The 25967-nt window shown below is 44.4% G+C and overlaps 1 protein-coding gene across 1 annotated transcript in view; it reads left to right on the top strand.

Moving 5' to 3' along the window:
* LOC124594621 (Down syndrome cell adhesion molecule homolog) overlaps positions 1–25967 on the top strand; it is a 184111-nt gene that overhangs the window by 55473 nt on the left and 102671 nt on the right. Inside the window, exons 6-7 of the mRNA XM_047132993.1 lie at positions 8497–8636; positions 20127–20395. Of these exons, the coding sequence (XP_046988949.1) occupies positions 8497–8636; positions 20127–20395 (409 nt within the window). The remainder of the gene's footprint in view (positions 1–8496; positions 8637–20126; positions 20396–25967) is intronic.

Genomic DNA, 25967 nt, shown 5'->3' with positions numbered 1-25967 from the left:
GCTACAGTCTGGAACCGCGCGACCGCTGCGGTCGCAGGTTCGAATCTTGCCCCGGGCATGGATGTGTGTGATGTCCTTAGGTTAGGTTAGGTTAGGTTTAATTAGTTCTAAGTTCTAGGGGACTGATGACCACAGCAGTTAAGTCCCATAGTGCTCAGAGCCATTTGAACCATTTTTTTTTTTTTTTGTACACGCTAGAAAATGGAGTGCCAAGTGGAGAAATCTGAACATTTCCGACATATTCTTCTGTTTGAGTTCAACAGAGGGTCAACAGCAGCGCAGGCAGCCAGAGACATGTGCGCCGCTAATAGGAATAATGTCATTGGATAGAGCAAGGCAATAAAATGATTTGCTCGTTTTAAGGAGGGTCATTTTGACACTAGTGACCCTTCACGTTCTACATCTACGTCTAAATTTATACTCCACAAGCCACCCAACGGTGCGTGGCGGAGGGCACTTTACGTGCTACTGTCATTACCTCCCTTTTCTGTTCCAGTCGCGTATGGTTCGCGGGAAGAACGACTGTCTGAAAGCCTCCGTGTGCACTCGAACCTCTCTAATTTTACATTCGTGATCTCCTCGGGAGGTATAAGTAGGGGGAAGCAATATATTCGATACCTCATCCAGGAACGCACCCTCTCGAAACCTGGACAGCAAGCTACACCGCGATGCAGAGCGCCTCTCTTGCAGAGTCTGCCACTTGAGTTTGCTAAACATCTCCGTAACGCTACCACGGTTACCAAATAACCCTGTGACGAAACGCGCTGCTCTTCTTTGGATCTGCTCTATCTCCTCCGTCAACCCGATCTGGTACGGATCCCACACTGATGAGCAATACTCAAGTATAGGTCGAACGAATGTTTTGTAAGCCACCTCCTTTGTTGATAGACTACATTTTCTAAGGACTCTACCAATGAATCGCAACCTCGTACCCGCCTTACCAACAATTAATTTTATATGATCATTCCACTTCAAATCTTTCCGCACGCATACTCCCAGATATTTTACAGAAGTAACTGCTACCAGTGTTTGTTCCGCTATCATATAATCATACAATAAAGGATCCTTCTTTCTATGTATTCGCAATACATTACATTTGTCTATGTTAAGGGTCAGTTGCCACTCCCTGCACCAAGTGCCTATCCGCTGCAGATCTTCCTGCATTTCGCTACAATTTTCTAATGGTGCAACTTCTCTGTATACCACAGCATCATCCGCGAAAAGCTGCATGGAACTTCCGACACTATCTACTAGGTCATTTATATATATTGTGAAAAGCAATGGTCCCATAACACTCCCTTGTGGCATGCCAGAGGTTACTTTAACGTCTGTAGACGTCTCTCCATTGATAACAACATGCTGTGTTCTGTCTGCTAAAAACTCTTCAATCCAGTCACACAGCTTGTCTGATATTCCGTAGGCTCTTACTTTGTTTATCAGGCGACAGTGCGGAACTGTATGGAACGCCTTCCGGAAGTCAAGGAAAATAGCATCTACCTGGGAGCCTGTATCTAATGTTTTCTGGGTCTCATGAACAAATAAAGCGAGTTGGGTCTCACACGATCGCTGTTTCCGGAATCCATGGTGATTCCTACAGAGTAGATTCTGGGTTTCCAAAAACGACATGATACGCGAGCAAAAAACATGTTCTAAAATTCTACAACAGATCGAAGTCAGAGATATAGGTCTATAGTTTTGCGCATCTGCTCGACGACCCTTCTTGAAGAGTGGGACTACCTGTGCTCATTTCCAATCATTTGGAACCTTCCGCTCCTCTAGAGACTTGCGGTACACGGCTGTTAGAAGGGGGGCAAGTTCTTTCGCGTACTTTGTGTAGAATCGAATTGGTATCCCGTCAGGTCCAGTGGACTTTCCTCTGTTGAGTGATTCCAGTTGCTTTTCTATTCCTTGGACACTTATTTCGATGTCAGCCATTTTTTCGTTTGTGTGAGGATTTAGAGAAGGAACTGCAGTACGGTCTTCCTCTGTGAAACAGCTTTGGAAAAAGGTGTTTAGTATTTCAGCTTTACGCGTGTCATCCTCTGTTTCAATGCCATCATCATCCCGGAGTGTCTGGATATGCTGTTTCGAGCCACTTACTGATTTAACGTAAGACCAGAACCTCCTAGGATTTTCTGTCAAGTCGGTACATAGAATTTTACTTTCGAATTCACTGAACGCTTCACGCATAGCCCTCCTTACGCCAACTTTGACATCAATTAGCTTCTGTTTGTCTGAGAGGTTTTGGCTGCGTTTACACTTGGAGTGAAGCTCTCTTTGCTTTCGCAGTAGTTTCCTAACTTTGTTGTTGAACCACGGTGGGTTTTTCCCGTCCCTCACAGTTTTACTCGGCACGTACCTGTCTAAAACGCATTTTACGATTGCCTTGAACTTTTTCCATAAACACTCAACATTGTCAGTGTTGGAACAGAAATTTTCGTTTTGATCTGTTAGGTAGTCTGATATCTGCCTTCTATTACTCTTGCAAAACAGATAAACCTTCCTCCCTTTTTTTTATATTCCTATTAACTTCCATATTCAGGGATGCTGCAACGGCTTTATGATCACTGATTCCCTGTTCTGCACTTACAGAGTCGAAAAGTTCGGGTCTGTTTGTTATCAGTACGTCCAAGATGTTATCTCCACGCGTCGGTTCTCTGTTTAATTGCTCGAGGTAATTTTCGGATAGTGCACTCAGTATAATGTCACTCGATGCTCTGTCCCTACCACCCGTCCTAAACATCCGAGTGCCCCAGTCTATATCTGGTAAATTGAAATCTCCACCTAAGACTATAACATGCTGAGAAAATTTATGTGAAATGTATTCCAAATTTGCTCTCAGTTGTTCTGCCACTGATGCTGCTGAGTCGGGAGGTCGGTAAAAGGAGCCAACTATTAACCCAGCTCGGGTGTTGAGTGTAACCTCCACCCATAATAATTCACAGGAACTACCCACTTCTACTTCACCACAGGATAAACTACTACTAACAGCGACAAACACGCCACCACCGGTTGCATGCAATCTATCCTTTCTAAACACCGTCTGTGCCTTTGTAAAAATTTCGGCAGAATTTATCCCTGGCTTCAACCAGCTTTCTGTACCTATAACGATTTCAGCTTCGGTGCTTTCTATCAGCGCTTGAAGTTCCGGTACTTTACCAATGCAGCTTCGACAGTTTACAATTACAATACCGATTGCTGCTTGGCCCCCGCATGTCCTGACTTTGCCCCGCACCCTTTGAGGCTGTTGCCCTTTCTGTACTTGCCCGAGGCCATCTAACCTAAAAAAACCGCCCAGTCCACGCCACACAACCCCTGCTACCCGTGTAGCCGCTTGTTGCGTGTAGTGGACTCCTGACCTATCCAGCGGAACCCGAAATCCCACCACCCTATGGCGCAAGTCGAGGAATCTGCAGCCCACACGGTCGCAGAACCGTCTCAGCCTCTGATTCAGACCCTCCACTCGGCTCTGTACCAAAGGTCCGCAGTCAGTCCTGTTGACGATGCTGCGGATGGTGAGCTCTGCTTTAATCCCGCTAGCGAGACTGGCAGTCTTCACCAAATCAGATAGCCGCCGGAAGCCAGAGAGGATTTCCTCCGATCCATAGCGACACACATCATTGGTGCCGACATGAGCGACCACCTGCAGATGGGTGCACCCTGTACGCTTCATGGCATCCGGAAGGACCCTTTCCACATCTGGAATGACTCCCCCCGGTATGCACACGGAGTCCACATTGGTGAAGACCTTCAAGGTTTTATGAAGATCGTTCAAACGAATTAATCCACAATGCTCCACGACGATTTACTCGAGAACTGTTAAATGTGATGAACTGTGGCTGTTACACCATCGTGCGACATTCGCATGCAATGGCAAAGGTTCAAAAAATTGGTGTATGGGTACTGAATGCGCTAAGGCAAAATCACAGAAATCAGTGGGTGGCCATTTATTCATCTCTGCTTGCTCATTATCAGTTGGTTCCTGAACAGCACCGACCATTTCTATCCTGTGTCGTTACTGGTGATGATAAATAATGTGTTTATGCTAACACAATGAAAATCAAAAGGAGGGAATGTTCGAATCCAAACAAAGCAGAAACTCCCCGCACAAAGACCTTTGCGCATCCACAAAAGATAATGTCACGTATCTGGTGGAACAGTTGCGGTGTGGTGTGCTGTGAATTGATTCCCCGAGGTGAATCCATCACTGCTGACATTAACTGACAACAACAGAGACGTCTTGCAGATGCAACCCGAGAACAACGACTAGAAAGGTTGCGTGAAGTGATGCTACTCCGCAATAACGCTCTCCTGCATTCTGCTAGACAGATAAAAAACACTGTCTGCATTGGGAAATTATGCACCCACCTCATTCACTTGATCTTGCGCCCTCAGATTTCCACCTTTCTCCCTCTCCGTCAAACGACCTTTAAGAACTTCCTTTCCGGCTGAATATGGATTCCGACCAAGGATTGACGAGTTCTTCGCCTGAAAACCACGTGATTTCTGCAGTTGCGGGATCGAAAAGTTACCCCAGCGTTGGAAGACTAGCAAATAGTGTAGGAAAATATATTACTGATTATTAAAGTCTCTGTTACGTTATCTGTTGTGTTGATGAAACTTCTGGAAAGACGCTACGAACTTATACACCTACCTAATATATGCTTCCCATGAGCTCTCACATGCAACTCCTTCGCGCCATGGGCTCTCTAAAAGGTATGTTTGTAGTTTTTCTGTATGAAAAAACCAAGAAGCACCCATAATGGCAGGAAGAAACTAAAGGAAACTTTAGGGGTTGAGAAGCCACTTGATGCTATTTTATTGATTACAAAATCGAGTTAAATTTACAAAGAACTTGGCTGTATGACTCAGCTTATCAGTATGTTGCACCCCCTGTGGCCTGGAAGCATGCTCTGATTCGGTTGGGAAGGATGTCACAAAGCTGTCGTATCTTCTCCTAAGGCAAGATGACCCCAATCCTTAGCCCTTGATACCCATCATACTGTCACTAGGGTGGAGTTGACGTCCTATCAGATCCCACGAATGTTCTGTCTGGGACAGATGTGGTGATTTCACTTGTCACGGGAGTACCTCAGCATCATGCACACAGTTCCTAGTGAGACGCATCGTGTGTGGACAAGCATTGTCCTGTTGAAAAATGTCACCACGATACTTTCGCTTCAGAGTTGACACGTAAGGACGCAGGACATCGGTGACGTATCGCTGCGTCGTCCCTCAATCACCACCAACCATTAACCGATGTCATGCCCGATGGCTTCCACACCGTAACGTCAGGAGTAAAGCCCCTAATTGTTTTTGCGCCCTAAAACAAAACAAAACAGGAGTAAAGCCGTGGTGCCTCTCCAAAACATAGGAAGAACGGTTTTTCTCCTCACGTCATCCAGCCTTCCAGTGTAGTGCAGAACAGCGATGTAGCGCTGAACACAATGCGACGCCACGAATCATAGTCCATGCTTTCCGATTACGGCACCACAATACGAAACCACTTGTGCTGTGGTGTTAACAGCAGTCTATTCATGGGACGGTAACTGAATAGTCGGGTTGCTGTTAGTCACCCAGCCATGGTGTGGGATGACGCAAAATTTTGCAGGGGCTCAATTACTTGTTCTCTGATGGCAGACAGAGATATCAAGGTGCTTGGGAGAGAATACGCCGATCCTCCGTTGTGGTGGTCAGCTGTGGTCAACCGGAACCTTGACGACAAGTATGTCTACCCTCAAGATACGATGCAGACTACACCAGACCACTGCCACATCTGAATGTCCCACAAATCTGGATGTTGCAAGGTTCAGCCTTCCAGCGAAATGGAGACACACAAACAGGTCTCATTCAAACTCTGCCTGTTGCTGATAACGCTTTCTCATACTAGTATACGGCTTCTCTGTTACCTTCACAGTAATCACTCAACAGCTGATGGAGTTCATGCCCCTTATATACCCTAGCAGGACTATATAGGCACGACACTAATGCACTCTAGCATCTGCTCTACCTGTCATAGGGAATTACTAACTCTAATCACTTACATAACCGCCGATGGTGTGCACGTCTACAGAGTCACCTTGGCATACGACCAATTCCTCTGGGTGCTTCACTTTTTGGTCAGATAGCCATTCTGAAGTTTTGTGCAGTAATTCCAAATGCTATAATTAAGAACTTAAGATTTCAAAATAATGTAGTTCATTTAGTTAACGACTATTTGAATAAAAATATGGAAAAGTAACCATTGGTTCAACATCTGTTGTATCGAAAAATTGAGTTCAATTGATAGAGCGACACACGTATGTGAAATCTCCTAAAGAGAGCGAAACAATTATTGAATGGTTATAAATAAAATGCAACTACTCACGGAGATCCAGCTTGGGCAATAATTATTGTATGACAGTGAAACTTGGTAGATAAGCTAATTCGCTAATGCAGAACCGATTTACGCTGGAAAAGGTTTACTTCCAGTTTTTGCAACGAGGTGCAAATCTGGCGCTGTACACTGTTTCTGTCATGGTATGACATCTACACTATTCTGACAAGCCATAACATGACTGAACGGTGTGGCTATCTTGAAACTGTTTTATGTGAACGGCAGGAATTGCAGTGTTCCATTGAGAGAGTACCGCTGACTAAAAGGTCTTGGGAGAGGCCAGATCTCATTAAATGGTTTAAATAAGACGACAAAGAGATTAGAAAACACGGACGATCTTGGTGTGGCATCCGGAAGGGGATGGCGTCCTATCCTAGAAGAAGTCATGCTGTGCCCTGGGTAGCGCAAATGCTCGTGAAGTGTCATGAGAATTGTCCATCCAGTGGTCGACAGTACGGAAAGTTTTGCGGTCAAGTTTACGCTCCTACCTGCACAAGAACCAGACGGTGCAGCAACTGATGCTACACGATCCGCAGCAACGTTCTGAATTTTCTATTCGGCGAAATGAAATGATTGTAGCCTCTGATGGCTTGGGGTTCCCACTTAGAGATGATCGACCGTAGAGTTGCAAGTTTTATCAGTTGACAACACGTTGGGTGACTTGCATGTTGATAATGATAGTTCAAAATGGTTCAAATGGCTCTGAGCACTATGGGACTTAACATCTGAGGTCATCAGTCCCCTAGAACTTAGAACTACTTAAACCTAACTAACGTAAGGGCATCACACACATCCATGCCCGAGCCAGGACTCGAACCGGCGACCATAGCGGTCGCGCGGTTCCAGACTGAAGCAACTAGAACCGCTCGACCACCCCGGCCGGCCGATAATGATGAAATAATGATAACAACACAGTACCCAGTTCCCTAGTGAAGAAACTGTCCGACCCAGCTGGGAATCGAACCCGGGCCTGCTGCATGGCGGTCAGACGCACTCAGCTAAGGAGGCGGACTGCTATTCGGTTTCTGGCAAGGCGCGAAGTGGCCAGGCTATATTCTACGGAGTGACGAGGCACGTTTCATACTACAGGGTGCAGTGAACACACAGAACTGGCACGTATGGGTACTGTTAAGCCGCGTGTTGTGCACGAAGTACTGTTGTACTCGCAGTATGTCACTATGTGGTGTGAATTCATCAGCAATTTTATTCTCGATCTGTTCTTCTTTGAAGAGAATACATACGGAGGGCCTGTCACGTGTACCGTGACGTCTGTACACTATCGAGACTTCTTTGTACAGCATGTGACTCCTGCTTTGGAAGAGCGCAGTGTGTGATCACCACTTTTTGCATGCAAGATGGGGTCACTCGCCCAGTGAAAGATCTGCTTACTGTAATGTTCCACGAACGTGTTATCTCCAGAGGTAGTGTAGGTGCATATCCTACATGATCTCCTGATGTGTAACCATCTGACTTTTGCCTCTGGGGATATCTAATTGAACGCGTTCACCAGGGAAACGTTCGGTTCCCGCCTAAACTGAAGACCAATATACAGGAATACGTTGCTGAGATTCCATCAGAGTTTCTGCAAGCAGCTGCTGAGTTTGTCGTTTTACAGATGCAGCAGCTCGTCGACATACTGACAAATTGTGTAAGCGTCGATTAATAATAAAAGCTACATTATGCCTTTCTCTTGTGTTTGACCTTTCCGGTCCTAATTCATTACATATGGAAACGTCTCTATACGTCTTTAATACATTCACAGCGCCAGTCTCAAGTCTGGTGTTCAAAATTGGAGCCTTTTTCCCCAGCGTGAATCGGTTCCACACTAACGCATTAGCATGTCTAACAATTTTCGCTGACATATGATAATTAAAGCCCACACTGGACCTCTCTGAGCACCTACACTTTAATAATAACCACCCTGTATATTGCACTGACAGATATTTGTGATAACATTCCATTCGTTACCAATGTTTATTTTTTACTCTTCGGAAAAACGTACATTGGAAAATTTGTAATACTTTTTTCAATTATTTTGTGTACCAAGGTACACATAAATTTTCGTCTTGTCTTCACGTTCAGCTTCATGATAAAACCTGACTCAAAATCCTTTTTTGCAGTTCCAGGAGAACCAGCTGACATCAAAGCGCTTGTTATGGATTCACAAACGATCCTGATTTCATGGAGGCCACCAAAATATCCCAATGGAAGACTGACAAAGTACAAAGTCTACATTAGATCGCTCGATGGATTTGGTTTGGTATGTCATGTTAAAAATATTTGTTCTTGGCTATAGTAATTATATAAGTAATAGTAATTACGTGAACTCTCTCTCTCTCTCTCTCTCTCTCTCTTTCTCTTTCCCTCTCTCTCTCTCTCTCTCTCTCTCTCTCTCTCTCTCACACACACACACACACACAGAGAGAGAGGGGGGGGGAGGGGGGAGAGAGAGAGAGGGAGGGAGGGAGAGAGAGAGAGAGAGAGAGAGTTGGGAGGGAGGCGCGGTGGAGCGTGGGGGTGGGGCGTTGGAGGCAGGCAAGAGGGAGACATACCTGTAGCTAAAAACGATGGATGTAATTTTCTGATACCATATTAGATGTAAGGAAATATTCCGTCATCAACATGTTGGACACCTAGTGATGCATTTTACGACTGCATCAGCGTCCTCTTCTTATCCAGCTACTGTTCTATTACAGAAAAGACACGCTGGAGGTGTCACCCTATGTTTTACCCTACGCCAAGCCATATCATATAATGAATCTTTCACTGACTGGGAATTGCTTCAGGTTATTGCCTCATCTCACGATTGGTCTCCAGGCCGTGATGAAATTCACAATCAGATGATCCAGCACCTGAATGTTACTCAGTGACTACATCTACTCATGGCCTTCAATCATATTTGGTTCGAAGATGGCGAGATAGTATTCCCTTCACAATCCTTAAGTCAGGTAAGAACCCAACGTGTGTCGACAGTTACCGACTGCTTGACCCCACCAACGTGCTTTGCAAACTGCTTGAACGGATGGTTGCCCAGAGGGCAATCGTATTTTTTTGCAAGTCTCAAAAATCCTCGCCAGCCGCGGTGGTCTAGCGGTTCTAGGCGCTCAGTCCGGAACCGCGCGTCTGCTACGGTCGCTGGTTCGAATCCTGCCTCGGGCATGGATGTGTGTGATGTCCTTATGTTAGTTAGGTTTAAGTAGTTCTAAGTTCTAGGGGACTGATGACCTCAGATGTTAAGTCCCATAGTGCTCAGAGCCATTTGAACCAAAAATCCTCGAGAAAATCGACTTTGAAGTTTTCCTAGCATCTTTAATCCCCTAAAGCAAAGTAGTTTTTCTAAACAGTCTGCGCGGCGATGTGGCAGAATGCTTTCACGTATTGTGCAGGGCCAGGTTTCAGCTGCCGGCTCTGGCGAAATTTTAAACAAAAGCGCATGTTTTAGAAGGATTTCTGTGAAGCGTAAAATACGTAAAGATGAAAAGGAAATTAATTTGTAATCTTTCTTTATAATTAAGCAATCTTTATTAACTACCTTTTATAAAAGATGAGTAATTAAGAATTATTATTTGCATTCAAAACTGGATTTTTTTGTGCGATATGTAATTAAAAACACGAAGACGTGCGAACCAAAATTAGGCTTAAACCAGCGATTCAGCGATTACCAGTCTCGAACGCTATCGATTTTTTTCAATCTTAATGTATCTAACGCTTCACTGGTATTCTCGTAGAAGATGCACCTATGTTTAAAAATTTGGATCCAGTGGGAATGGAACCGACGCCCCCAGGTTAGCAAGCGAACAGGCTACAGGAGAACCACGGTGACTATCAAAGAACGACTTTATTTTCGTATACTAAAGACTCTCGGATAACTTCAAAGTAGATTTTCTCGAGAATTTTTGATAATAATTGCATTGAACTGCCTTGGCGAACTGATATTTGAGTTCTGAACTTCATGTGAGAGAAATTTAAAATGTAAGTGTCCCCACCTGGCAAGAGTTTCACGAATGTTTATACGAAAATGACGGTACAGAACATGGACCGCGACCTTCAGTTGCTAAGGACATTCTTGCTAACTGATGAGGTTCGCAGAATAAAGTGCATTATAGCAGGTTCCATTGTGGAGAGTATTGCTTCTGTGTTATTTCTGAAACAGCACAATTTGAACTGGTAATATGTCTAGCCATGTCATTTCCTGACACTTTAGCGCAACAAAGCCTATTAAAATGCACATTTTGGAGACATCTATAATGTGGTGTATCATTCAAACAGTATCTTTGGGTAATACCCAGGTATAAATACGAAAACCACCAAATACGGCATATTTCCTTCTAAACACTTAAAGCAACATGGCAGTTCTGTCAGGCAGTCGTAGCATAGGACCTGTGAGGTCGTGGGAACATCACTGTTTCTTCAGCGCGAGCTCATAAACGCCACAGACTGGACACAGACGAAAACGTTAAACGTGTCAAGTTCAGACTGGCAAACACAAGAAACATTAAGCATGCAGCGAAGCTGATGTGCCGTATTTGATCATTTTCGTAATTATATTGGTTGTTTAGTAAATTAGAACCACGAGCTTTTTATTCTTTTACTTATTATTATTATTATTATTATTATTACTGATACAGTAGGTGCTTCAGATTTTATGTTCCTTCTGCACGTGTACGATGTTTCGAACAGTTTCATCAGATGGTAGAGCCGTTGTGAACAATCAAATTGGAGAGTTCACAAGACAGTCGTTAAAAGCAGTGTGCTGTAATTGAATTCACGGCTGCGGAAAAAGACGCTCTGTTAATATCCATAAACGTTTGCGTTGAGTGTATGGTAATAATTCAGTTGATAGGACTACTGTTTTGCGATGAGCAAAGAGAATTAAGGGTTCAGGAAGTGCAGAAACTAAGCTCCATAATCGGTCACATCCAGGATGTCCTGTCACAATCACAGCTGCCGACAGTATGAAACGCGGGGACGCCGTCCTTCGTGCAGACCGGCGCATCACAACTCGATGGTTGGCTCTGCTGCTATTGGTGAGCGTCGGAACTAAGTGTGCTATGACAGACTCTTGGATATTCAAAGGTGTGATCCATGTGGGTTCTATGGCTGCTCACAATATGCCACAAGATTCAAAGAAAAGCCATTCCGTCTTAACTGTTGGGGCTGTTTTAGGCCAGTGGAGAAGATTTTCTGTCACGCAGAGCTACACATCACAATTGGGTGCGGCACGTTGAGCCAGGAACCAAAAGGCAGTCACTTGAGTGGCGCCATCTATAACCACGAAAAAAATAAAAGCAAGAAATTGAAGGTAACTTCCTCTGCTGACGGTCATGATTAGAGTCATTTGGGATAATCATGGTGCCATTCTCACGGATGTGTTGATGTTAATTCAGTGGCGCACTCTTACCTGAAGACTCTGAGCAAACGCAGGAACGATTACCGACTTCTTCGGTCTGACAAGAATTCAAAATAAATATTCCTCCAACATGACAATGCACGCCAATACACGTCCACCTATAAACGCTTCGCTAAACTGGGTTGGACATTGTTGCCTCATCCACCCAATAGCACAGAACTGGAGCCCTTGGGCTTTCGTCTGTACGGGCAACTTTGATGTGAAACCGCCATTCAAATAGTGTATAGGACAACAGCTTTTACCAACGGGGAAGACACACTCGTACGCAACGCTGGCGTAAGGCTATAGAACGTGATGGTGACTATGTAGAAATATACAGGGTGGAGCAGAGGAAACGCATGTTTTTTAAATCGCTAGTACGCGGGGACGAGAGAGGGTATTGACCTTGAATGAATGTTGGCAGACTTTTTGCGGTGTCTTGGTGTTGAAAGGATTGGCCGTTAGGCACAGGCCTAACGTTGCCCAGGGTACGACCGATCGTTGTCATGATCTTCGGGGAGGCTCCTTTCGTGTTTGTTCTTGAAATGAAAATCCCCAAGACTTGGCGGAAGGCAAATATAGTAGCTATACCAAAACCTGGAAAAAACCCCACAGACCCTAAAAATTTTCGGCCTATCTCCCTGCTTTGTCAGCTCTGTAAAGCCTTAGAAAGAATGATCCTTAACCGCATCTCAGAACATGTAGACAAGAATATAATTAAAGAGCAAGCAGGATTCCGCCCAGGAAGGTCATGCTGCGGACAAATCCTCAACCTTACACAGTATATAGAAGATGGATACGAGCGGAAACAAATTACAGGTGCAGCCTTTATCGACCTTACAGCAGCTTACGACACCATAAACCACAGTAAGTTAATATCAAAAATATATAACACCACAAAAGACTACCGACTGGCGCAATTCATCCAGTGCCTGCTGCAGAATAGGCGGTATTTTGTCACGCTGCAGTCGAAGAAGAGCTGATGGCGGACCCAGAAAAACGGCCTACCTCAAGGTAGCGTCCTCGCCCCATTGCTGTATAATATTTATACCAATGACCAACCGATCAGCATGGACGCTCGCTCCTTCATCTATGCAGACGATACAGTCGTTGCCACCCAGGGAAAAACCTTTGAAGAGGTAGAAAGTAAATTAACTTTAGCGACTGAAAAGCTGGGTGACTATTATGATAATAACCACCTCAAGCCAAACCCAGCAAAAACCCAGGTCTGTGCTTTCCACCTACGTAATAAGGAAGCAAGGAGGAAACTCAACATAAGCTGGAAGGGACAACATCTATCTCATTGCGACACACCAAAATATCTTGGGATTAAACTTGACCGTGCTCTCACCTACAAGGAACACTGTTTGGCCACAAAGATGAAAGTGAGTGCCAGGAACAACATCATCCGCAAGCTAGCAAATCGCAGATGGGGAGCGCAACCTACAGTTCTCCGCACTCGGCACCCGTTTGGCAAAATTCCACCCACGCTGAACAAGTAAATATAGCATTGAATGAGACTGGACGCATCGTGACAGGATGCCTCCGCCCAACTCCCACAAAGCAGCTGTACCACCTCATGGGCATAGCCCCGCCAGACATCAGAAGAAGGACTGCCGCAGAAATCGAGAAACATAAACAGGAGACAGATCCCAGACATCCAATGTTCGGATACAATCTTCAACCTCGCCGACTTAAATCAAGGAAGAGTTTCCTACGAACAACTGAAGCAACTCTTTTATCGCCTAGAGCACGACGAGAAGAGCTGTGGTACAATGTGGACCCAGGAAGACCAGGGAATAGCCCCAGGGAAGAACCCACAGCTGGCTCTGAACTCCCGTATACGACCTGGAAAGCCCTGAATAGACTACGAACAGGCGTATCAAGATGCAGAGCAAACTTGGAAAAATGGGGCTACATCAGTGCAGACGAGCCCTGCGAGTGTGGAGAACAGCAAGACCCACATCACCTACTGGTCTGCAGGAAACTAAACAACCCGTGTTCGACTCAAGACCTATTTGAAGCAAATGACAAGGCTATTCAAGCTGCAGTGTATTGGGCTTCACGTGGGATATGAAAATCGCTCTGTTTCGCATCCTTAGCGCTTATCATTATATGTTACATACTTTTCTATATTACTGTAGTTAATTTACCTTATAACCATGTATTATTGTATTATAACTGCTTCTCTTGCATTGCAATATAATTTTTTTTGTAAAATGGTGATGTCTTGGATACGATAAATAAATAAATAAATGTTGGCAGACTGCCCATACAATGCAGTTTCAGTCGCTACGGAGCGTTGGAGCGTAGAGTATCGTGTGTTCGTTATCGTGCAGTACTTTAGAAACAATGATTCCGTAGTCACAGTGCAACGTCTTTTCTGTCCAAATATTTGAGTTGGGGTCGAGGTGCAGTGCCTGATCGAAATACTGACTCCGATGGTTTCCAGCGTTTAGAAGTACTGGATCTGTGATGAAAAAGAAACCATCTGGTCATCCCCGTTCAGTTCGTACTCCAGAAAACGTAGACCGAGTGAGAACGGCAGTTGTTGCTAGTCCGAAACGATCGGCTGGACGGCAGGCTGTAGAGCTAGGTATGTCACGGCATTCGCTTCACCGCTTCTTACATGATGATCTGAAGTTTCACCCGCACAAGATGATGATCGTCAAGCAGCTTAGTGAAGGGGATTTTGTGCAGCGCAGAGAGTTTTGTCGCGCAATGGACGAAATTTTTACAGAAGATGCAAATGCTAGTCTTCATGAGTGATGAAGCACATTTTCATGTAGACGGTTACGTCATTGTTCAAAATTGCCGGTACTGGGCGCTGGAGAATCCACATGAATTACCTCTCCACAGTTTAAAAGTAACAGTGTGGTGCTGCATTTCAAAGATGGGGATTGTTGGACCCTATTTTTTTTGAAGAGGAAGGAACTGCAGTTACTGTGACACCGGCGCGCTACGTTAAAATGTTAAACAACTTTCTTCGTCCAGAACTTGAAAGACGTCAAGTAAACATGAGAGAAATATGGTTTCAGCAGGACGGTGCTATAGCTCACACAGCGAGAGTATCCATGGAAGTGGTTGGACAAATGTTCCCAGGCCACGTTATTTCGAGATATGATGATGTTTACTGGCCTCCTCACTCACCCGATTTGTCGATATGCGATTTGTGGGGATATTTAAAATCAGAAGTCTGCAAGATCCAAAGAAGAGCGGCGCGTTTCGTCGTAGATTTATCTGGTAAGCGTGATAGCGTTACGGAGATGTTAAGCAAACTGAAGTGGCAGACTCTGGAAGAGGGACGCTCTGCATCGCGGTGTAGCTTGTTGTCCAGGTTTCGAGAGGGTGCGTTTCTGGATGAGGTATCGAATATATTGCTTCCCCCTACTTATACCTCTAGCGGAGATCACGAATGTAAAACTAGAGAGATTCGAGCGCGCACGGAGGCTTTCCGGCAGTCGTTCTTCCCGCGAACCATACGCGACTGGAACAGGAAAGGGAGGTAATGCCGTGGCACATAAAGTGCCCTCCGCCACACACGGTTGGGTGGCTTGCGGAGTATAAAAGTAGATGTAGATGAACAAGCCTCGCACAATCGATGACCCGAAGAATTCCGTTCGTCTGAAAATTGAAGCCGTGCCGAATGAAATGTTGGAGAGAGCCATGCATAATTTTTGGGAGAGGATCCAAATTTGTATCCAGCAAGAAGGGTGTCACCTCCAAAGCATTATTTTTGGAACCTAATTAAAGTACGTGTATTTCAAAAGTGGATTAAAAAATCTATCACTTAAGGCTTGTTTTTATTATTTTTATCAAACCGTGTCCGAGTCATTAAATAGTGAAAAACATGCGTTTCCTCTGCTCCACCCTGTTGTTGTAACTTCACTTGTAAGGAAAAATTTTTGGTATGTTCCTATGGGACCAAATTGCTGATATAATCGGTCCCTAGGCTTACACACTACTTAATCTAACTTAAACTAACTTACACGAAGGACAACACACACACTCACACACACCCAAGCCCGAGGGAGGACTCGAACCTCCAACAGGGGCAGCCGCACGAACCGTGGCAAGGCGCCAGAGACCACACGGCTACCCGACGCAGCTCACTTGTAAGTTGCGACATATTACGAGGTGCCGTTGATAAATCATTGCGAACAGTGGTGCTACTCCCAACCAACAATATCAGATACACATGCATACAAATCGCACTACTGAAATAACTACAAATATCATTCAAAAAACATTTGTTCAGCAATACATGAGCTTCAGGTAATAGCTCTACAACAGCCTGTAGCAGTGCTTCTCTGAGACTAAATCCAATCAGTAAAGACAGTACTGTCTTCTTACCGCCGTAGATGCTGCCATGGGCGTGTCGTGCGTTGTCGAAGAGCGACAGATCCTTCTTCGGACAGGCGAACTGACAAGCGGCCGCACCTATTCGTCATCGTCGATTTCGTCCAAATTTATGGTATACGCAGGGCTTGGCCAGAAATGAAAGTGACAGAAGTCGGAGCTCCAGATGGTCAATCGTTTAGAAAAGTAGCCTCTTTGGCGCTGGTAGGGCAAAGCATGAGCCATTTATGTGCTTATGTAGACTTCGTCGCCGTAATGACTGATGATAGTCTTCTCGGGTACAGAACATGGGCCGCGACCTTCCGTTGCTGAGAATATTCTTGCTAACTGATGAGGTTTGCGAAATAAAGTGCATTATTAGTAGGTTCCCTTGTGCAGCCTACTTACACTATAGTCAAGATGACTACATTACCCAGCTGCATACCCGATCAAATGGCTCTGAACACTGTGGGACTTAACATCTGAGTTCGTCAGTCCCCTAGAACTTAGAGCTACTTAAACCTAACTAACCTAAGGACATCACACACGCCCATGCCCAAGGCAAGACTCGAACCTGCGACCGTAGCGGTTGCGCGGTTCCAGACTGAAGCTCCTACAACCGCTCGGCCACAATGGCCGGCTGCATACCCGAGAAGAGTACCTTGAGCCATTTATGGTAGCGTAGGTTTTAGTAAGCGGTTGGCACGGCGGAACCTGTGCGTGTAAGGAGTGTAAGGAAAGGCAAACGAAATGTCGCACAGCAAATAAATTTTCAAGAAATTGTTGTACTTACAGAATCCACGAGGACACAGCAAAAAAATTCCCAGAAAGGGATTGTAAGGCATACACGAAAATTTCGTATGCAAAATTAAATCGTTTTATTATATTTGATGATTTACACTTCCTGGGGTTACACTCATCTTAAAAGTAGGGGAAGCAGTAATTCTCTCAGCATCTTGCATACGTTTTAATTTTTCACTCTTTTCCGTCCAAACAGGAGTTGAAGGCCCAGCACTACCTACCGACCGCCATATCTTCCTCAGCCCAAAAGCGTCACTTCATGCGGATATGGAAGCGCATGTGGTCAGCACACCGCTCTCGCGGCCGTTGTCAGTTTTCTTGACCGGAGCCGCTACTTCCCCATCAAGTAGCTCCTCAATTAGTCTCACACGGACTGAGTGCACCCCGTTTGTCAACAGCGCTCAGAAGACCTGACGGTCACCCATCCAAGTGCTAGCCCAGCCCGACAGCGCGTAATTTTGGTCTTCTGATTGTAACCGCAGTTACCACTATGGCAAGCCCGTTGGCGAATTTTTATACTTACATTCTTGTTTTAACGTTTCTGTAGGGGCACAATCTTTGATTACATTCATAAAAGATTCTCGCCACACAGTGTGGCAACCGACCGCACTTAACGGTGATCGAACGTCAAAATGAAACTAACGAATTCCCGTATGTTTCAATAACGATCCCTTCTTGGACCATTACTTGCGTAGTCCTCGTGATCGCTCCTTTTGCGAAGATATTCATAAATGCAGAGAGCATTAGTTCGGTTAATTTCCAGTATAAGTATAGTAAAAATTGAAAATGAGAGAAATGTTACCGCTAAGGGACTCGACCTCATGACCTTCTGATTACAGTTTTGTACTCGTTTCACTGCACCATTCACTGCCTGGAAACTACGCTAATATACATAGCTCATGGCTCACCGACCCACGCCAAAGATGCATTTTCTTTTTTCTTTTTTTTTTCCTAAACGCCAAGCCTTCTGGAGTTCCCACTTCTGACAAGGGGGCCCTCCATACGGTAAATCACGGATTTTGATGCGCTTCAAATATGTTGTAGAGGCACTCACCCTGAGTACCAGGATATCCGTTTTTTTAGCGACGGGCCTTGGTTTTTGAGAAAATCTATTTTGAAGTTCATTGCTTTCTTTGTACACCTGTAACATTACGTGTATTCCGAATAAGTCAGCGTAGCGCAGCGATATAGGTTCACGGCTACCGCACTGGAGATACAATGTTCGAATCCTGCTCGTGTAGTTTTTTTTTTTTTTTCTTTTCAAAGTCGACCGAATTTTTCAGTTTTATTTCAAAGAATATCAACAAGGTGTGCCAAATTATAAAGATATATTCAGTTATTAATTTTTTCAGACATTCATTCCGTTTATTGTTCGCAGTTGGAGTTCCAAATGTTCGTAAAACAGCCGCTTCTTATGTTACCTGAAATCGATCTCCGCCCATTATCGTCCCCTCTCCCGTAAATACCGTTAGCCGTAACGGGAAACCCAGCTCCCAGTTGCGGCCAATGAGGATGTGAGTTGCATTCCTTTACGTTCGCATCTAATTATGGCGTCAGTTGCTCGCAAAGCGTCTCTAGTGCCGTGTGCTAGAAAAATTCTGTGAAATGGAAGAACCAAGTGTTTCTGCAGTAGTGCAGGCAGAAGAAGATCCACAAGTAGAGGAGTTGAACGAAGAATCAAAAGGTGAAATCACAAGTGCCATTAAATATGCCGAAAATCTACTCCGCAAGCTGGATTCGAGCACGGTACCTCCAGCACGGTAGCCTTGAACGTTTACCGCTGCGCTACGCTGACGTGCTCGGAATACACCGTGTGATCAAAAAGTCAGGATAAATTAGAAAACTTAATAAACCACGGAATAACTTGGATAGAAAGGTAAAAATTGACACACATGCTTGGAATGACATGATGTTTTATTAGAACCAAAACAAACCACGTTCACAGAATGTCCGACAGATGGCGCTGGACAGCTACCGTGACAGGTGAGAGGTACGCCGATATGTTACAGAATCGCATTATGTGCAGCCTGGCTGATAAACACCTGCTGGAACGTACGATGTTTATGCAGGATGGCGCTCCACCCTATATTGCTAGACACGTGAACTATTTCTTGCGCGCATCGTTTGGTGATGATCGTGTGCTCAGCCGCCACTTTCGTCATGCTTGGCCTCCCAGGTTCCCAGACCTCAGTCCGGGCGATTATTGGCTTTGCGGTTACCTGAAGTCGCAAGTGTATCGTGATCGACCGACATCTCTAGAGATGCTGAATGACAACATCCGACGCCAATGCCTCACCATAACTCCGGACAAGCTTTACAGTGCTGTTCACAACATTATTCCTCGGCTACAGCTATTGTTGAGGAATGATGGTGCACATATTGAGAATTTCCTTACTTTGTTATGCTAATTATTGCTATTCTGATCAGATGAAGCGCCATCTGTCGGACATTTTTTGAATTTTTGTATTACTTTTTTTTTTTTTTTTTTTTTGTTCTAATGAAACCCCATGTCATTCCAAGCATGTGTGTCAATTTGTACCTCTCTATCTTCATTATTCCGTGATTTATTCAGTTTTCAAATTTATACTGAGTTTTTGATCACCCGGTATGTAATGTTACCGATATACAAAGTGCGCAATGAACTTCAAAATCGATATTCTCAAAAACCCATCGCTAAAAAAACTGGATAGCCACGTACTCAGGGTAAGTGCCTCTACAACACATTTGAAGCGCATCGAAATCCGTGATTTACATTATGGACGGTCCCCTTGTGAGACGAATTCCTGCATATACCATAAATGTGGATTGAATCTGTGATGAAAAGTAGGTGCAGTCCCATTATGAGGTGAACTGGAGCTCTAACGTCTGTAATAGGGCACTAGAATATGCAGGTATCGCTCCGCCTGGGGATTAGGCTGTCCTGTGCAGGCACTAATCCTCGAGGGAAGTCTACATTGCAGGCGTTGCGACTCGCGCTCCCAAGTATTACGGAAGTATCCAAAGAGTCGGGAGGTCTGAGGTCGGTGGTTCAACATGCTACCTATAGGTCACGTCTTTGATTCACCTTTGGTATCTGCCTGTGAAACTGAAAAGAGGTACAGATTTTAAACGCTTTTGACAGCCCTGGTACAATATTACCGATCGATAAATGTCGCCGCCTTCCCCAGCTCGGAAACCACTGCTCGCTCCTGCGCGAGAGTGAGGGAGGGGTGCGTGTTGCAGACGCGGGACCGGTTCGACATCCCGGCGGGCCAGACGTGGTACCGCGTGTCGCACCTGGCGGAGCAGCGCCGCTACGAGCTGTGGGTGTCGGCGGCCACGGCGGCCGGCGAGGGCGCCCCGTCGCGCCGCGTGCAGCAGGCGCCGTCTGGCCGCGCGCCCGCCAGGATCGCCTCCTTCAGCCGACAGATGGCAGCACCGCCGCGCGCCCAGCTCTCGCTGCCCTGCCTCGCCGTGGGGCAGCCGCCGCCCGTGCGGCGCTGGACCAAGGAGTACGTCTCGCATAACCACACTGTCTCAACTCTCTATGTTCTTCTGGGTGTCCAGGAGCAAAATTTAAATAATAATTTCTAACAAACATACAGTCAAGGTCGAAAATGATGTCCTTCGGAAAGCATAAAATGTGTCAAGTGAATGTTGTGTAGCTGCCAGCGGAACATTAACCAGCTTGATAGATTTTCTTGTAACGTTGTTCATTACGAAGATACTAACAGCAGTACGTCTTTTTTAAATGGTACCTTACCTTTTTTGTACGGTAATCCACTTCCTCCCCTCAAGAGTTGTTCGAAATCGTTAATAGTACACTGTGACACGTTCTCGAACAGCTCTCGACAAGAAATAAAGACAGGGTACTATTCAAAAAAGACTTACTGCTGTTCATATACAGGGAGGTCCATTGATCGTGACTGGGCCAAATATCTCACGAAATAAGTGCCAAACGAAAAAACTACCAAGAACGAAACTTGTCTAGCTTGAAGGGGGAAACCAGATGGCGCTATGGTTGGCCCGCTAAATGGCGCTGCCATAGGTCAAACGGATATCAACTGCGTTTTTTTTTATAAGAACCGCCATTTTTATTACATATTTGTGCAGTACGTAAAGAAATATGAATGTTTTAGTTGGACCACTTTTTTCGCTTTGTGATAGATGGCGCTGTAATAGTCACAGACATCTGGCTCACAATTTTAGGCGAACAGTTGGTAACAGGTAACAGGTAGTTTTTTTTCCAATTAAAATACAGAACGTAGGTACGTTTGCACATTTTATTTCGGTTGTTCCAATGTAATACACGTACCTTTGTGAACTTATCATTTCTGAGAACGCATGCTGTTACAGCGTGATTACCTGTGAATACCACATTAATGCAATAAATGTTCAAAATGATGTCCGTCAACCTCAATGCATTTGGCAATACGTGTAACGACATTGCTCTCAATAGCGAGTAGTTCGCCTTCCATAAAGTTCGCACATGCATTGACAATCTGCTGACGCATGTTGTCAGGCGTTGTCGGTGGATCACGATAGCAAATATCGTTCAACTTTCCCCACAGAAAGAAAGCCGGGGACGTCATATCTGGTGAACGTGCGGGCCATGGTATGGTGCTTCGACGACCTGTCATGAAATTCGCTATTCAGTACCGCTTCAAACGCACGCGAGCTATGTGCCGGACATCCATCATCTTGGAAGTACATTGCCATTCTGTCATGTAGTGAAACATCTTGTAGTAACATCGGTAGAACATTACGTAGGAAATCAGCATACATTGCACCATTTAGATTGCCATCGATAAAATGGGGGCCAATTACCATATATTAACCCGCCAAGGTCTCCGGTGTTCCACTTGTCGCAGCCATCGTGGATTTTCCTTTGCCCAATAGTGCGTATTATGCCGGTTTACGTTTCCACTCTTGGTGAATGACGCTTCGTCGCTCAATATAACGCGTTCACAAAAATCTGTCATCGTCCCGTAATTTCTCTTGTGCCCAGCGGCACAACTGTACATGACGTTCAAAGTCGTCGCCATGCAATTCATGGTGCACAGAAATATGGTACGGGTGCAATCGATGTTGATGTAGCGTTCTCAACACCGACGTTTTTTAGATTCCCGATTCTCGCGCAATTTGTCTGCTACTTATGTGCGGATTATCCGCGACAGCAGCTAAAACATCTACTTGGGCATCACAATTTGTTGCAGGTCGTGGTTGACGTTTCACATGTGGCTGAACACTTCCTGTTTCCTTAAATGACGTAACTACCCGGAAAACGGTCGGGACACTTGGATCATGTCGTCCAGGATACCGAGCAGCATACATAGCACACGCCTGTTGGGGATTTTAATCACTATAGCCATACATCAACACGATATCGACCTTTTCCGCAATTGGCAAACGGTCCATTTTAACAAGGGTAATGTATCACGAAGCAAATACCGTCCGCACCGGCGGTGTGTTACGTGATACCACGTACTTACACGTTTGTGACTATTACAGCGCTATCCATCACAAAGCGATAAAACTGGTCCAGCTAAAACATTCATATTTCTTTACATACTACACGAATATGTAATAAAAATGGGGGTCCCTATTAAAAAAAACTGTTGACATCCGTTAGACCTATGGCAGCGCCATATAGTGGGACAACCATAGAACCATCTGGTTTTCCCCTTCAAGCTAGACAAGTTTCGTTCTTTGTAGCTTTTTTGTTTGACGCTTATTTCGTGAGATATTTGGCCCGGTCACGATCAATGGATCACCCTGTATACGTAACGAATAAAGTTACAATGAAAGCTGTCATGCTGGTTAATGCTCCCCTGGGTAGCTGAACGACTTTTACTTCGTACATTTTGTATTTTGCTTTTGGACAACAAGTTATTTGGGATGGTGAAGATAAATAGACCAGCCTGAACATCTCTTTCCAAGTGTTTATCCCGCCATACGATTTGTCGACATTCGGCAGGGTAAGATGCTGCAAGATGTTTAAAACTTTTGGGGCATTAGGTGTAAACTATAGGTAGCAAAAAGACAAATTGTTTTTATTTTGCGGCGAATTTCTTTTTTTTTTTTTTCTCAATTCGATATTATTTCTTGCCAATTTCCATGTTATGTTCTGACGGCTATTTTCCAAGCATGTTCACCATTTTTGTCGTATTTCACTGTTTTGCCACTGTTTTCCAGTGTTATGTTGAAAAAAATCAAACGATTTTGAAAGCTTCTCAAAAGAAAACCTTGCCACAGCTTTCAAGTTTTCCGAGACGTCGTGCCACCGAACCGTCAGCTATTCATTGTAATGTAAAAATTGCCACTAGGAGTTTGTATTCCGACATAAAAGCCACCCAGACTTCAGCACTATTGCCCTACATACAAGAATGTCTGTATTTTCTGGAAGAGCCCTCATCTATAAAACATCTTCGACGATATAAGATAGAGTGATAGGCTCAAAATTCTCAGGAAAATAGGTCCAAGTTCTAGGAAAAGAGGGGCAACATTGGTATGTACATGAACCACATCTGAAACTAAAAATCGAAGACCCCGGACGAAGTGCTCTGATAAAATGGGTGTAAGCATAGCCGTAAGCAGAAAATTTTCGAGGAAGGGCAAGTTGCCATTTGAACGGTTCCGTGCTTTACAGCATCGTTTTTTTATCCCTCTGGCTATCTTCTTTTATGACCTGAGGAACGGCGAGAGGTGTCAATTTTAAATTTATGTGACATACTAAGGTCTACGGCCTCTTTACAACTTAAAAACAATTTAAGTTTCTAAGTCAATGCAATCAAAACATACGGCCATTTATGTCTCATATTTTGATACTCGCAAACTCTTTCATCAAAACCTACAGATGAGCTACCTACACACATAATTAAGTTCGTATGGAACCCTCAGTGCGCGGTGCCCACTCTTACTCGTCCGGTTTTTTATATAAATGCGTTTATTTCTTTCGATACGTCTGATGCCATAAGAACTAAACCTTTCTGTAAATGATTCTGCCTGAGGGACGATTCGTATGGTAAAATTGCTCCTAGACAGACAACCATGAAAACGTCAAATGTTATACAGTAATATAAAACAGCCCAATTTTATTACAATAATAGACGTTTATATGTACAGTTCTATTTTAGAACAATTAACTTAATCGTGAAACTAATATAAAAACCCAGTGTACTGCATGCAGGAAACATATCCAACACCAAGAAAATTGTCCCCCTCTTTACCCTTATGTCATATTTGACTTTTACATATACAGGGTGGTCCATGTGAAGTTTCGGATGAGATTGTCTCGAAAACTATACATCGGGTAAAAATAGTGTGTAAGACAAGTTCGTAAGCTCAAAGGAGGACATCAAACGATACTACACGTGACGCCCAGCCCCCGCCCCCTTGGGTGGGGCGGGGGGGTAACTTTTAAATCTTAGATGGAAACACCCGTTTTTATTGCAGATTCGGATTCTCCATAAAAAAAAGTAATCAAATTTTGTCTGAAACATTTTTAAACCATTGACAGATTGCGCTGAAATCGAAAAAATTAAAATTGGGAGGAACTCCGATTTATTTAGAGTGATCCGAGAAGGACGTATCAAATCCTAAAAAATGTGGAACAATTTCTTCGTTTCGCCAAATTAAGCTATTTTTGTACAAAATGTACTGTATCCTGCTATTAGCGTTACCCAGGAACAACGACATGGACGTAGTAAAATGATGTTCCCATTGGGTGCTTCATTAGGGGGACATGGACGTAGTAAAATGATGTTCCCGTTGGGTGCTTCATTAGGAGGACATGGACGTAGTAAAATGATGTTCCCATTGGGTGCTTCATTAGTGTCAGTCCCCTAGCCTCTCACATGTTGGGGGTGCTTCATTAGTGTGAGTCCCCTTGCCTCTCACAATTTGGGGTGCTTAATTAATGGAATTAGCCACGAATAAATTGTTCAAAATTTTCTCCCTTTCGCTTCAATGCATAAAATCAATCGTCTGCGAAAGTTGTCCACAGTTTTGAGCAGCACATCTCGTGGTAGGGCTGCACACCCTCTTCGAATGCGTTGCTCCATATCGTTTCTGATTTTGGGCTGTCTTTCATAAACAATATTTTTTAAATAACCCGACAAGAATAAATCAGGAGATGTTAGGTCTCGTGAACGTGGAGCCCACTGAATTGGTCCATCGCGTCCTATCCACCGGCCAGGGTACCCTAAATTCAAAACGTTCCGCACGTTTTTAGCATAATGGGGAGCTGCTACGTCCTGTTGGAACCACATTCGTTGCCTAGTTTCTATATCAACATCTTCCATTAGCTCCAACAAATCATCGCGGAGAAGTTGTGAATAAGATTCACCAGTAACACTTCGGTCAAAAAAATACGGTCCTATCAAGTAACCGTCTAAAATTCCACACCAGGTCAGTAACGACCATTTGTGTTGAGTGTCAACGGGTCTGTGCCAGTGTGGATTGACAGGGGACCAATAATGACAAGCATAACGACTTAATTCGCCATTGTTTTTCAATGTGGCTTCATCAGTGAACATGATGAATCTAAAAAAAATCATTGTCACCTCTTATCACTGGCAGAAATGCACGCGTATCTGCGTAGCTTTTGGCGTTAATGCCTGTGTCAATGTGATATGATACGTATGATATTTATGTGCCTTCAAAATCCACAGAACAGTTGAGTTCGGTATTCCAGTTTGTCTCTGAATCGCACGAACACTAATTTCGGGATCCAGTTGAACACAGGCGAGAACGGTAAGGGTAAGAGCGTCGTTTTCATTGTATTCGCGATGACGAGGTGGACAGTGCATGTACCTATTTCGAGCTCGTTGAGTGCAATTCCCAATAATGTTTTAGCTTGGAAGTCGTCTGTTTGGGAAACGATACGCTTACAATTGCGCAGCTGCAGCGTAATTGTTATGGCATTCACATAAAATTAACATCATATCAACAATCTCTGTAGGAGGGTAGCGAGCCATGTTTCGCTAAAGAATAATTTACTTTCGTCAGTTGATGTTTACGGTTCACAGTCTGAAAGTGAAGTGACGTCTGATCGCATTGCACCGACCTTTATACTGAGCCATA

This window comes from Schistocerca americana, chromosome 2 (assembly GCF_021461395.2).
Source record: "Schistocerca americana isolate TAMUIC-IGC-003095 chromosome 2, iqSchAmer2.1, whole genome shotgun sequence".
NCBI lineage: Eukaryota > Metazoa > Arthropoda > Insecta > Orthoptera > Acrididae > Schistocerca > Schistocerca americana.
The sequence above is the reverse complement of the archived record's forward strand: the minus strand, read 5'-3'. Positions and strand labels throughout refer to the sequence as shown.